The following is a 14,062-nucleotide window of genomic DNA, read 5'->3' on the forward strand; positions in this document are numbered from 1 at the left end:
AGCCACCTCAAGAAATCGGGACCTGCATTAATTGGGATATATTTGAAAACTGGTAATTCTGCAGACAAGCATCGTGAATCAGAATCTAATCATCTCAGGGCTGCCAAGTAATGCAAGCTAACAATAACGAAACACACGTTACCAACGAAAATCATATGTTCAATTTATGTCTCGTTACTGTCGAAATTCATCATCATCATCATTGGTATTCTGCCAGTATTGGCAGGTCATTTGCTGCAACTGAGAAGCTTCCATGGTCCACGGTCTTCCGCTAACCTCTTAGTTTTCAAGTACGATTTTCTGTTTTGATATGGTCCATTAATTGTAGTCTCCTTCGCCCCATCCTCTCTTTGCTGCCATTACATCCTCTAGCGCGTCCCTCATGATACAATTCCTTCTTACCAAATGTCCCAAACAGTCTCTCTTATTAATAATATCTAAAATTGTTCTCTTCGCCCCCACTATATCTTACACTCTCATTCGTTTTCCGCTCGACTGACTTAATTCTCTCCATTCCTCTCCACACCCACATCTCGAAAGCTTCCAGTCGGTTCTCATCATTTTTGCACAATGTCTACGTTTCCGATCCATTCAGAACAAAACTCCACACGAAGCATTTGATGAGTCTTTTTCTCAATTCTTTATTCACGGTCCCACAAAATAATGTCTTCTTCCTCCTAAAGACTTCTTTTGCCATTCCTATACTTGATTTTATTTCACGTTCACACTTCATATCATTACTAATGATACTATCCAGATATCGAAAACTAGTCACTTGTTCCATTTTCTCCCCTCCTATCTCTACATTTGACACCGATCTCTCCGTTCCAATCATCGTCACTTTTGTCTTTGTAACATTTATTTTCATTGATGAAAGCAGATAAATTCTTTCACAGAACATAGCACATGGGGTTACGGCAAGAAGACCACTGGGTTTTCCGCACAAATTAAGACAGTGAAATGTTTCCTTGCCAAAATTCCGAATAGAAGAAGGGAGACTTTGGGAGAAATTATTTTAGATCGTATACTTCCAGAAACTCGTATAATTTCTGATGCATGGCCAGTTTACACCAATATTACGTAAATTCAAAACGGAAATTTATTCTCATGATGGCATCATTTATCAAGGAAATCTTGTTAATCAAAATGATGTGTCTGTTCATACGAACAATTTATGGATGTGCGAAAGAGGAAAATGCAACGTCAATTTGAAACAAGTAATTCCAATTATCTCCAAGAATGTGTGCTCCGTAATCGATGTAGAGGACAGGATGTCTCTCTCAACTGTCTGTGTGTGTGCAGAAAATTATACGGAGTATGTTTAGTACAAGGGGTCCAGAAGCACGTAAAAAACACAAAATTTACAGGAGAAATGAATGATGCAAGTACTTAAACGTAACATAACGTAACCAAATCTAACCTAACCTAACCTAACATAAGCTAACCTTAACTAACCTAAACTTACCTAATATTAGTAGAAATAAGCAAAATTCACTTTTTGGAAAATTATAGGGGACCCATACACTAATTTAACATAAACTAAACTAAATTACCCTAAGCTAGCCTAAACTAGCCTAACGTACTCTCAACTAACCGAATGTGAACAGAAATTACCAAAATTGTAACTTTTTTTTTTTTTTTTTTCGAGAAAAGATCTGGACCCCTTCTGCTAAACATAGGCCAATTACACATTAGCTATATGAAACATAGTAAGGGTATATCGAAATATCATGCCGCTTTACAACAGCCTGTCAAATAATAATAATAATAATAATAATAATAATATTAATAATAATAGTAATAAATATTTGACTTCAGTCTTCTTACTTTAAATATTCCCAAAGATATTCTGCAGTCTGATTTTCCTGGCGCATTCCCAAATAACTGCGTCAGAGTGACAATACGAGTGCAAGCCGATGCACCAAAAACAGATTATTCATGTCAAAAAAGGGTATCAAACTAAGATTTCCTTTCTAAAACGATTCCCTGAGATTGTACACACTTATTTTCGAGTAGAATGCCTAGATAATTGCGTACAGATTATGTAAAAACAGATGTACTATAAAAGCAATACGCCTTACAAAAAAATACACACCAACCAGTTAGGTGGCCATTAGAAGCAAGAATTGTATCTATACCGTGTCAGGGCAGGGCGTAGCTGGTGGGTAGTACTGTGAAGGGACGCGTCTGCAGAGACCAGGCGGGAAGCGCTGCTAGGTATATGGAAAAACATATACCAACTTACGTTAGCTGACCGCTATAAGCAAGAATCGTATCTTACGCTTGGCCCAATTCCGCATCAGGAGAGGGAGAAGCAGTTGGGTAAGCACTGCGCGGGAATGCATCTATAGTAAACAGACGAGAAGTGTCGTTGGGTATGCTTATAAACAATTATTCATGCCAAGAAAACGTATTATAAACAATTATTCATTTATGTAAACCTTACAATACACACTCCATCTCCGTATCAGTAAGTTGGACCGCTCTAAAAGAATATAGGAAAAAAAATGAAATGAAATCTTTGAGTTTTATGTCCCACGGTTATGCCGGTGAGGCTAAAGGAGACGATGATGATGAGTAATGAATGAAATGGTGGAATCAAGAAAGTGGGAGGAAATGGCAGAACCCCGAGGAAACCCACGCGAGAGTAGGATAGGGTATAGTGTAGTAAGTTAGGGATAAGTAGGGTCGGGTTAGCTTAAGGTTACGGAAGTTTAGACCCAATTTGGTAAAAATAATAGAATGTTTCTGCATAAGGATACCAACTGGAGCGGGTATTGTAAATTTAACCCGATCACTTTAAATAGAAATCATTCAAGTATCTTTTGTATCTAATAACTATTAAATCTATGATATACAAAGAGTTAAGAAAACCAAACGACTGGATCATAATTCGAACATATAATTACATCCACGTCTATAGAGGTATCAGTGTGATATGAAATCGGTTATTTCATCAATTTATCAAGTATTATCAACACTTCCTCAATTTATCGATATTATCAACACTATTTCTAAGAACATACGGAAAATTTTTAACTTTCGTCCAGTAGAAAAGTTACCTCTAACTTGGTTTCTTCACGGGAATCCATAATTATTAAATATTTTCACATTAAATCTTCTCTTGGCTCAATTTTCAGAGTCAACGTAGCACTTTTCAAAATACACACAACTATTTGCCAGCACTGAAAACAATAAACAGCTGACATTCGTGATTCGTCTGCCTCATGCAATTAGTTCTTTCTGGCTATAAATGTTGCAAGGTGGTGGTAAAAAATATTTCAATGGTTGACTGTTAATTCATTATAGCAATATGAATTTTGAATAAAGGCAACATTTCTAAATTTTATATTTCAAAGAAGTACATAAATATGTACTTCCACGTGTGTTCTCTAAGAATAAGCAAAAATATTTTCCATGATTTGATTATATGATACATTGAAATCACATGAGTTCTTTGATTACTTACTAGCCGTAGTTAATCGATGATCGAAATTGCTGCGTCAGACTATACGCGTTTTTCTATAGTACAAGCCGAACATATTGGCATTTTTATATATTTTTTGAAATAAATTGTCGGCGTATAGTCATCAAGTGTTTTCAGCAATTAGAAAATTTCACTTCAAGAAGAATTGTGATGAACATACAGATGTGTAACTTAGGAAGAAATTTTTCGGAAACAAAATGCCAATCATTCAGCGAACTGTTGTGCTAATATGTATCGTAAATTTAGTTATATTTCATCTATGTTCATCGAAGGAGAGTGAAAGTAAAAATTCCCAGGAACAAAGTCAAGATCATACGACTGACAAGGATCCAGAAGAAGAACTCTGTATCCTTTGAAATATTTCGTAGTTAAGTCTAGTGATATTATGTACACATACGATTTTGAAAATTAGTGTTATTCCTATTAATAATAGCGTTAACAGCATAATACACAGTGCTGATGAAAATTAGGCATGCCACATTTTCATAAATTTATTGGTAAAATACAATATTTTACATGGAAAGACATGTTTATAGTGAACAAATTCCCTAATAGATTTAATAGTTATTAGATGCAAAAGATAGTTGAATGATTTCTATTTAAAGTGATCGGGTTAAATTTACAATACCCGCTCCAGTTAGTATCCTTATGCAGAAACATTCTATTTACCAAATTGGGTCTAAACTTCCGTAACCTTAAGCTAACCCGACCCTACCTATCCGTAACTTACTATACTATACCCTATCCTACTCCTATATTCTTCCCTGCCAAGTGAACTTTGTGGTGGACAAACACCGTGTGCGTGGGATGGTAATAGTATACATGAGAACCCCTTTGTCTTCCGTGCGCGAGGATACTTCTTACTGTTCCACTACATAGGGAAATGATGTTATTTCATGTGCAAGTGGTAATAGAACACAGAGAAAACCCAGATCGTGTTGTATTCACGCTCCAATATAAAGTGTGAATACAGCCTGATCTGCGTTTCTTCTGTGTTCTATTACCACTTCTACATGAAATACCATAAATTTTCTACGTAGTGCAATAGTAAGAAGTATCCATGTGCACAAGACATGCGATATGCGTTAAAATCCCCCCCCCCCACACACACACACATAGTCAGATAAAGTACAAAGGCACTACACATGCAGATATAAAGTACAATGGCAAACAACAAAGCTGAATACAGGTACCGGTACGTCCTTTTTTATTTTCGTATCAGTCGATGAGTAAATAAAAGTCGCTTTGTTACTCCCTTTGTAATTTCGTACATACTCAATGAATAATCCCTAAAAGTATGAGCGTCCTGCTCCTTCGGGAATTGATGCTGCTTCATGTATACTATATCCAAAGGAATTTCTCCCCCAAAGAATGGCATTTAGTACCTGCCCCAACTCGTTCATGGTTCCAGAACCGAGTACCTTGTTTTTGTCTAAATTGTGATAAAGGTAGAAGTAAATGGAGTTTCGGACATTACATCGGTCTTTTGTTCTTCACCGTGGAACATTTGAATTCAACGTTACTCATTTTCATTTAAACAGATACTGCCGTCGCTGACGCTACGGCTCTGTACGAACGTATCCCCATGTTACGGCGCGGTCCCACTTGTTATCCCTTGCGCTGGCTCGGTTAGATGCTATTCGTAATTTTTAGTGGCAGGTGCACAAGTTGGTAGATGTTTTTAGCATTATTGTAGTTTTTACGGCGTATGTTCATACGCAATATTCATATCCATAACCGTTAAGCCCTCGTAAAGTCAATCTGCACTGAGAGCACTCAGTATATAATTAAAGAGTACTAAAAGATGAGAAATTACATTTTCAAGGAGTTTATTAAGTGAAACATCCCGGCTCACATAAGCGCAATATATTCCAATACATATAAACACTTAATAGTCCATATGGAAGCCGTGAATCGAATTCATAATGAATGCGGTGTGTTAAGCCATGATCCGTAATGATAAAGCTGTCACATTAGGGGTCTACTAACGTGAGGTATACAGAATGTTTTCACTCAACGCGCAAACCTACCGTCGCTGACGCGTCCACTTCCTATAGACACACCCTCCAACTGCCTCAAGAGCCCAGCAGCTTAGCCCTACTCTTATGCGAGTTACATACAATTCGTGTTCTTTGTAGCCACCTAGAACAGGTTGGTTGGCGTTTCTGCGCAGCAGTTTCTACGGCATATGTTCGCACGATGTATGTCTTATAACGCTTAACCCCCCCCCCCCTTCTGGATCCAGCCCTGACTTAAACCGTTTTAAACTCTCTTCCCTCATAAGAGACAATTTATAAGGTACTAACTGTGCATTTTGTGAAGAAAGAAGTCCATATAATAATTTGTAGACACTGTAAGATGCATATTTGTGTAGAAAAAAACTCACCATGCACTCAGTGCTTTTATATTTCTGTTGCAATTTCATACTTCTATATTTTAGCCTGCTTTGGGACTATGGTCGCGAACACTCCTATCGCAAACAAGAAAAAAATTGCTGAGACATTATGTACTATAATGCTCTTGTCAATTACTTTGAAATGAAACAACTGTGTTTCGTACTAAAAATCAATTTATTTTTCTATATAGTATCCTTTTAGCCCGATGCAGTTTGTTCAACATTTTTATGTCTTCCAGTTAATTAAATTTGTCAAATGCTGCAAAGTAAACGTTTGTATAAAGCATGATCTTATCAATGCTTGTACCGAGACATATATTCAGGTCTCGAAAGAGAAAAAAGTTGAAGATGGACCAAATCTGGAAAATATGGCAGACGAGGTATGCGGCAGCGAAACACGTAGGACAAGATAACTGCCTATGCGGCAACTACTGTCCTTTTACGTACAATACGCTTCCCGTCCTTATCTAAGGAATAAATGTAGAATCCCGTCTATAGAATTCTTATTCATAATATTACAAACCGAGCACTCGCTGTGCGCTCTATTGAACATCACTTATGTCCAATCTCCTCTATTCCTTCCGTAATCCCCTCTCTCTGGGAATCGAGAATTTTTTTAATATTAATTACTCCCTAACTAAATTCCATCTACAACACTTCTCAAAATTTCCCGACCTACCATTGGAACAAATCAAATATTATGAAACTCAACATAACTAAAATAAATAGGAACTAAATGATTCTTATAGAATAATCCACTCACTTTAAAATTTTGTAACATTGGTACTGACTTAGAACCAAAAAACCTAAGGCTAATTACTCAGTGGTATTCCTAGCAAACTGAATCTATACTTTGGTTCTCACTAGGAACCATCCTATACAGCCGCATCTCTCCGGGTTAGATTAAAAGTATTTTAGCCTAAACAGGTCCTTATTCAGAACCTCCAGCCTACAAAAATCACATCATTCAGTGGCTGTCTCTAGAAAGTGAAGACCTGTTACCCAATTCTCGTCCGTATGTATAGCAGTCCACGAAGATTAGCTAAGGGGCCTTACGCGGAGTGCGGGGAACAAGAGTTTCCTTTATGAAGAAAGAAAAAAATATATTTTCGCTTCTGTAACTCGGCGAGAAGTGTTTCTACCCTAAAGAAAAGTTATTAAGCATACATAATTACAAATCATTACACATGTTAACTAAATATACTGCTACTACTACTACTCTCTCTCTCTCTCTCTCTCTCTCTCTCTATATATATATATATATATATATATATATATATATATATATATATAGGGTTTCTCACGTAACTTTGCGACCGCAAATATTTCCGAGATGACAAATAAAATTGACAAATCTAGTTACGCAGGAATGTACCAATGCCAGGGGCCAAAAAAAGTTCTGCAAACAACAAGTGCTCCCAGGGATCCCATCATAGGGCCCCAGGGACCAACTGGAAAATTTCAAATGGATTCCCTATTCCATTTCAATTTCCCTATTTTTATTGCAGATTCTGAGTCTACGATCAAAACTAAGCAACTTTTACTTGAAGCACTTTTTCGTTATTCTAATAGATGGCGCTGTAATCGCAAAAAATGAATATCATCGTACGTACGTCCCCCAACTTTGCGACTTCAAATATTTCCGAAATAACAAAAACTGTAACAAATTTATTTAGGTAAGAATGTACATCTGGCCACAGAAATTCTTGAGATACAAAATCCGTGAGATAGGCAACCAAACTAACGCCTGCTTCAAGATTAATTACGCCTGGTAGTAGCTAGCACAGCAGCGTGAAGTTGCCCCCAACTGTTAAAAGCACAAATCGTAAAAAGATTTTTCGTGGAGGAGCGAAAGGCTGGCTGACGAAATGACAAAAGGGAGTCTTTGGATACTTGTACTCACAGCACTTCTTGTTTGTATGATACACACGTAAAACTATACACCGCCATTTGAAAAAAATATACGGATATCAGAGGCGCTGATGAGAAGATAACAGTCAGGGAACTAGTTAATCTTATAATTAACTCAAATGAGGATTATATAAACAAGTTTACTTAGTTCAAATGACTATACATATCCGCGTATCAAATAATATACGGATAGATTATGCGTAAACTAGCTCAAAGATTTGCGCTGAGTTTTGAAACTATTATCAATAGTCCTACCTGCAAATCAATTAAAAGTATGGATGGATCATTTGTGGGGAAGAACCCAACCCCCAATGAAAATGTTGGGGGTCTAACAGGGTGTGAGCTCTAGGTTCCGGCGCTTCTGATTCATACGTAATACTACTTCGAAAGAAGAAGTTGTTGATTTCATTATTCGTTAAATAATTTTTGAAATTGCCAACTATTGGCAATTTATTTGTAAATACTGAAAATGCAAAATTCGATAACACTCAAACGAGTTGGAGAACTTATCCGTAAAAAAAAATCGGCCTATTTCCCGTTAATTTGCAAATATAACTCAGGGTTCGTGATTTGTATAATATTTGTGAAATTTTACACATTGAGACACCAAGACAAAAGGGGAAAATATAGTATCAATAAACAACAACTTAAAAATGCACGAAATTAACGGATAATATCACATATAGAACCATTAACAGAATGAACTCTGTAACTTGTTTTCTCCATTCATTTTCCTTCCTTTATTTTCAGGACTACATCATCACTGAATTTCTCCACTGGAGATTATTTTTCATTTAGCAGCATCCAACTGGAGCCCAGACTTGTAAATGAAACATTTTAAAAAGGGTAAACGGCGAAGGCGGGAATTTAACCCGAGCCGCCAGATTAATAAACTACAACTCTAACCACTCATCTAAAGCGTTACTTCTTTCGGCTCGCTTAAATAAAGTGCCTTTTTTGTTCGCTCAAAACAGTAGCTTGTTAATAGTCAGATTGATTGGCAAAACACAGGAATATATAATTGACTCGGAGGGCTTTATATCATTGTATTCACTAAATTATCAACATTACAGATTTTTTAAAAAAGAAAATACCTGCTTTATTTTGAATCAAATACGGCGCGTGTATTATACACGTAAACAAACTAAAGACAAAGCAATTGCTGCGTAGTAATCGTGATTAAGTGTTCAAGCCGCTCGAACAGTAATCTGAAGGTAGAATCGAATCGAATTCACGAACAACCAGTACTTTTTTTTTAACTTTAGAAGTTTTGGTGGCGATTGATCGGCGATGACACGTTTTATTTTCTTCTGATATTTGAATACTCGGATGTTTCAATACATGAACTATCAAATCTTCAGGAATAATAATAATAATAATAAACTAATAATAATTGTTATTATCTCATAGAAGAGTAAAAGATAGGAGCTTATTATCGCTCAGGGCATAACATTACAACAAGAAATGTAACATTTGGCAGGAATATTCCGGTATTGTTTATGTTGCTCACGAGAAGAGGGATTTCTCATCTCGTTTCTGATACAAAACAAACAAAATTGAGACGAGAGTTAACATTTTCTATTCAAGACGAGACAAGGCTAACTCAAATTATCGTCTCGTTTTGGAAATGGAAATCGAGACGAAACGAAAAGTATCGTAAACATTTTTCTTTTTATCTCGATTCTCGAAATAGTGTATGTCCATTCTTTAAGTAAAAATTGCTTTGTAGACTGAATCTTATACGCTATTTTGTTTCTTTGTATTTCGGAGATCATTAAATTTATTATGGTCTGTGTAAGTATTTTTGTAGCAAAGCTTTATAATTACTTCTGCATATCCTAAAAGTTAGTTTATTATATGGTGCCTTCCATTTCAACTCAGGCAAACAAAAATATAAAATTGTGCCATCACCATCTCAGATATTATTGAAACTTTTTTTTTTATAGCAACTTGACATGTTTTTAAGAGACACATATTTTTTTGTTTTGTCGAAAAAAATTTTCCCGACAAGTAATGGGCCATCAAAGATGGGGAGTACAATTTATGAATTGTAGGAGACATGGAAAATGGTCAACTTCGGAGCCTCAGCATTCGGCTATGGAGACAGGTAGAGTTATAATTCTTGTTGTGGTATGTACATAGGGATATAAATAAACTATATTTTATTATAGTTTGGTTTGCGCATGCGTATCTTTTTGCACATAAATTAACAAAAGAACGTCAATTTATCTGAAAAGTCGAAGTTTGCGAATTTTTTTCGAGCACTTCCGGTTCGAATTTTAAAATTCTGTTTTCACGGTTGGTAAGACCTAGCTACCCGCTTTCCGAGAAAATGTTGTATCGCTTCTGTGTGCAACCGTTTTGTCGCAAAAAATTCGAGAAATTGTAAAATTTTCAAAAATCGCCATTTTTGGGCGCCATTTTCTCGAAAACGCCATCTTTTAAAATTCTGAAATTTTGTCAGATGGTTCAGCTTTACATGAATAATAAACACACCAAATATCATTCTCGACCAATGCTTCATGAATTAACTGCAGCCTTTTAAAGTTAGCGAAGTTTCGTTAACTTTGATGTTACAGCTAGCAACACTGGGAACAATAAAAGTGCAATGATTTGATGATGTTTGTGGTTCACATTCATTAAATGAAGAATAAAAGGTTTTCTTGACTGTTTTTTTTTATTATTATTATTTTTTTGATCAGGAAGGTTCTCTGAAATAGTAAAATGAGCCTCCTCCTACTCCTCCGTTTTCTTAAACCGAAATAATCTGAGGTGGAAATTACGATTACGAAACGCACAAATTTCAAGTTCACTTACTTAAAATGGTCTTCGGAAACAAAATTTCACTGATTTTTTTATTATTTTTTTATTTTTTTCATGGACCAATCATTTGCTTGATTGGTGTCTTCTTCGCTAATAGCATGAAACCGTGCAGGTGCTCCAATAGGTCTTGGCTCACTCACAACTCGTCCAGGAGTGGATCTAGGGGGAAGAAACTTTTTTATTTTATATATAAATAAAACCGATCTCAGAGTTTGGAGCTCTTAAAAGTAGCTCTAAGTAGCAGTATTACCCCCCCCCCTTCCAGAATTCCGTCCTGGATCCGCCCCTGTGTACCGCATTGTCCATGTGGAAGCATAAACAGCACTTCAACTTCACGTAATTCATGATTTATTCATAATATTCCTGCTACGCACTACTGGTTATCATACATATACAGGGTCAGTCCTTAAAGTAGTAGGACTGAGTCAATTAAAAATAAGATATTGACAGAAATAACACTTACGCTTAATATTCTTCGAAATATGATCCTCCTACATCCACACACCGCTGCCAGCGGGATTTCCAGTTTTCATACGCTTCCTGGAAGGCGGAAACTGGAATGTTGTTCAGCTGCCTCGTCACGGCCTGTTGTAATGCTTCCACCGAGCCGTGATGATGCCCTTTCAGGGTGGTTTTGAGGCGGGGGAAGAGAAAAAAGTCTGGTGGGCAAGGTCGGGACTGTAGGGTGGCTGAGGCAAGGTTGGAATGTTATGTTGGGCCAGATACGCCACCACTCGGAAGGCTGTGTTGCTCAGCGCATTGTCATGATGCATTCGCCAGGAGTTGGCGATGGCTGGGCGGACGCGGGCGATGTGTTTCCTCAGCCGTTCCAGGACCTGGAGATAAAAAACTGCATTGACAGTCTGTCCGTGTGGAACAAATTCCCTGTGGATGACTCCTTGTGAATCGAAAAAGCAAATGAGCATGCTTTTCACTTTTGATTTCGTCATGCGCACCTTTTTGGAGCGTGGGGGAATTTCGGGTGTGCCATTCCGCGTTTTGACGTTTGGTCGCAGGGTCATACTCAAACCTCCACGTCTCGTCCCCAGTCACCACATTGTCTAACAAGTTTGGATTTTCACTCATTTCTTCGAGAAGGTCCTGGCAGATCCGTTTGCGAACGTCCTTTTGCTCGCCTGTTAGCACTCGCGGCACCAACTTTGCACAAATTTTCCTCATTTGCAATTGTTCGTGCACAATTTCGTGAACTTGGGTTTTAGCAATGCCAAGTTCATCGGCAATCTTCGGTCACTGTCCAGCAAATTCTTCACTCTTGCAACATTTTCCTCCGTTTTGGAGCTCGAAGGTCGTCCTGACCGTGCAGCGTCTTCAACTTCTTCTCTCCCCTCCCTAAACAGCTTGTGCCACTCAAACCCACTCGATCTTCCAATGGCGTTATCACCGTGAGCCTTCTTGATCATTTCAGGAGTCTCTTTCCCAGTTTTATCGAGCTTCACGCAAAATTTGATGGTGTAACGCTGTTCCAAAAGATTGGCCATGACGCAGAGTGACAAGGGTCACTCGCAGAGGTTACGATGACGAGCTATCTTTACCCTGCTATGGCTGGCAGCCGACTGGCGCTGCTTCCTGTCTTTCCTTAGACCCACCTCAACCAACAACAGGTGGAGTAACCGCTGTCAGTCTGTAAAAAGAAAAGAAAAAAATCAGTCCTACTACTTTAAGGACTGACCCTGTATGTATATAACAGAAGTTCCTTTTTGCAGATTTCTTAAATCTACACTTTGAATTGCAGAAGTGCGATTTTGGGGGAAGCATGAGGTTAGTTCATGGTGACCCGTTACTGCCATAAAAACTTCGCCATTTTCCGAAAGCCAAAGATGACTTCGTTGAATACCAGTTACCGGTCGCATAATTTCCCTTTTTTTTCTTCCGGAAGTCGTCGAATTCAGTTCCAGGCAACAAAACGAGAGTAATATCCGGAGTTTGTACTTGCACTATACTCACGAATTCTTCTGTGGTTTTAGTGGGGGGGGAGGCGGTGGCTCAGTGGTAGAGCGTTCACCTCCGGTGCTTGGGGTCCCTGGTTCGATCCCAGATCGTGCCGTATGGGCTTTGTGGTGGACAAACACCGTGCTCGTGGGTTTTCTCGGGGTTATCCCGTTTCCTCCCACTTTCTGCATTCATTCATTCCCATTTCATTCATTTCTCATAATCACCGTCTCCTTTAGCCTAACCGGCATAATCGTGGGACGTAAAACTTAAAGATTTCATTTCATTTTTTCTTCTGCGTTTTTAATACTGTGTATCTGTATTTGCCTAAGGTTTTGCCGCGTTGCCACATTTTTTACACCTCCCCCCCCCTGAATACCGTCGCAGAGGCCCTTGCATGGCCGGTTTCACTGCAAAACCACTGCTTTATCGGACCTGTCTGCATCTCGAACATCTGAAAGCGATTTTTGAAGTTCGATACAGCACCATCAGAAATCACTGACACGGTTTGGGAAATTGTAGACACTTATTTTCTCGTATTCAAACCTTTTTCTATTAAATATATTTTCGCTTTTCTTCGAGTATTTTTAGAATCTTGTCTATGGCTATGAGTACATGAGCCGAATCGTGTGTTTTATCGTCGTTTATTACAACAAAACTGTCAGTTGTTTCATATTCCGGTGATAACTCTGAATTTCACTTTGCAGAATAACAGTCCAGTTTTCAGCGAAGTCCACATGAAGTAAAATAGAATTTGTATCTTGAAATTTTATACGGTGCTTTTCGGTAGCAATTAATTCTCTTTTGATTTTCTTGATGTAATTATGAATTACAATTCTTACAATTAAACAAGCAATGTATGATACGAAAACAGAAAGTGGCACAGTTTTTTAACGAGATTATTGTTTTCCCATATGACATACGTAGCAGTTTCATTTTCATCAGGATCAATAATTAAAGACTCCACACTTATCCCTTCCATTTCAGGACATTCACCACATTCTTGAAGAAGACAGTTGTCATTTTCTACGGATCATACTACTAAAGGAAATAGGTCACTCATGACAGCTTCAGTACAGGCTGCACCTTTGATTTGTAGCAACGCAGTAGCAGCTAACTTAAAATTTGCACAATACACACACACATATACACACTTCCCTCGCAGGTTGCGGACTGACCCACTTTAGTCGAATAATGTAAAATTCCGAGTGACCCATTCTTCTGTTGGGATTGTTCTGTTTCAAAAGTTAGCAGGGTTGGCTGGTTTAAACCAAGGTGGTTTAAACCATGGTTTAAACCAAGGTTTAAACCAGCTGGTTTTTTCAAAAAAAACCAATTGGTTTAAACCAAACAACAAAAAAATGTTCGTAAAAGTGTGTTTGTAAAATCTTGATGAACACACATTTGTGGGTTATCACGTTTCACTCCCGTATATTATTCGTATTATATTCAGACCTAAATTCCCCATTCATTACTCCAAAAGATTATACTACAAA

General features: G+C 37.7%; 2 protein-coding genes across 3 annotated transcripts in view; one reads left to right on the top strand and one right to left on the bottom strand.

Moving 5' to 3' along the window:
- Positions 1–3,351, bottom strand: part of LOC145685699 (protein YIPF6) — a 32,225-nt gene extending 28,874 nt beyond the window's left edge. The window contains exon 1 of the mRNA XM_081758141.1: positions 3,063–3,351. Within this exon, the coding sequence (XP_081614267.1) occupies positions 3,063–3,092 (30 nt within the window). The 5' untranslated portion in view covers positions 3,093–3,351. The remainder of the gene's footprint in view (positions 1–3,062) is intronic.
- Positions 3,352–3,468: 117 nt separating this feature from the next.
- Positions 3,469–14,062, top strand: part of LOC145685698 (congested-like trachea protein) — a 61,498-nt gene continuing 50,904 nt past the window's right edge. The window contains exon 1 of one of the 2 annotated variants that reach the window (XM_081758140.1): positions 3,469–3,832. In XM_081758140.1, coding sequence (XP_081614266.1) covers positions 3,685–3,832 — 148 coding nt within the window. In that variant the 5' untranslated portion in view covers positions 3,469–3,684. The remainder of the gene's footprint in view (positions 3,833–14,062) is intronic. The other variant, XM_081758139.1, reaches the window with a different exon arrangement.

The sequence above is a fragment of the Thermobia domestica genome, chromosome 5, assembly GCF_964235325.1.
Source record: "Thermobia domestica chromosome 5, izTheDome1.hap1.1, whole genome shotgun sequence".
Classification (NCBI taxonomy): domain Eukaryota; kingdom Metazoa; phylum Arthropoda; class Insecta; order Zygentoma; family Lepismatidae; genus Thermobia; species Thermobia domestica.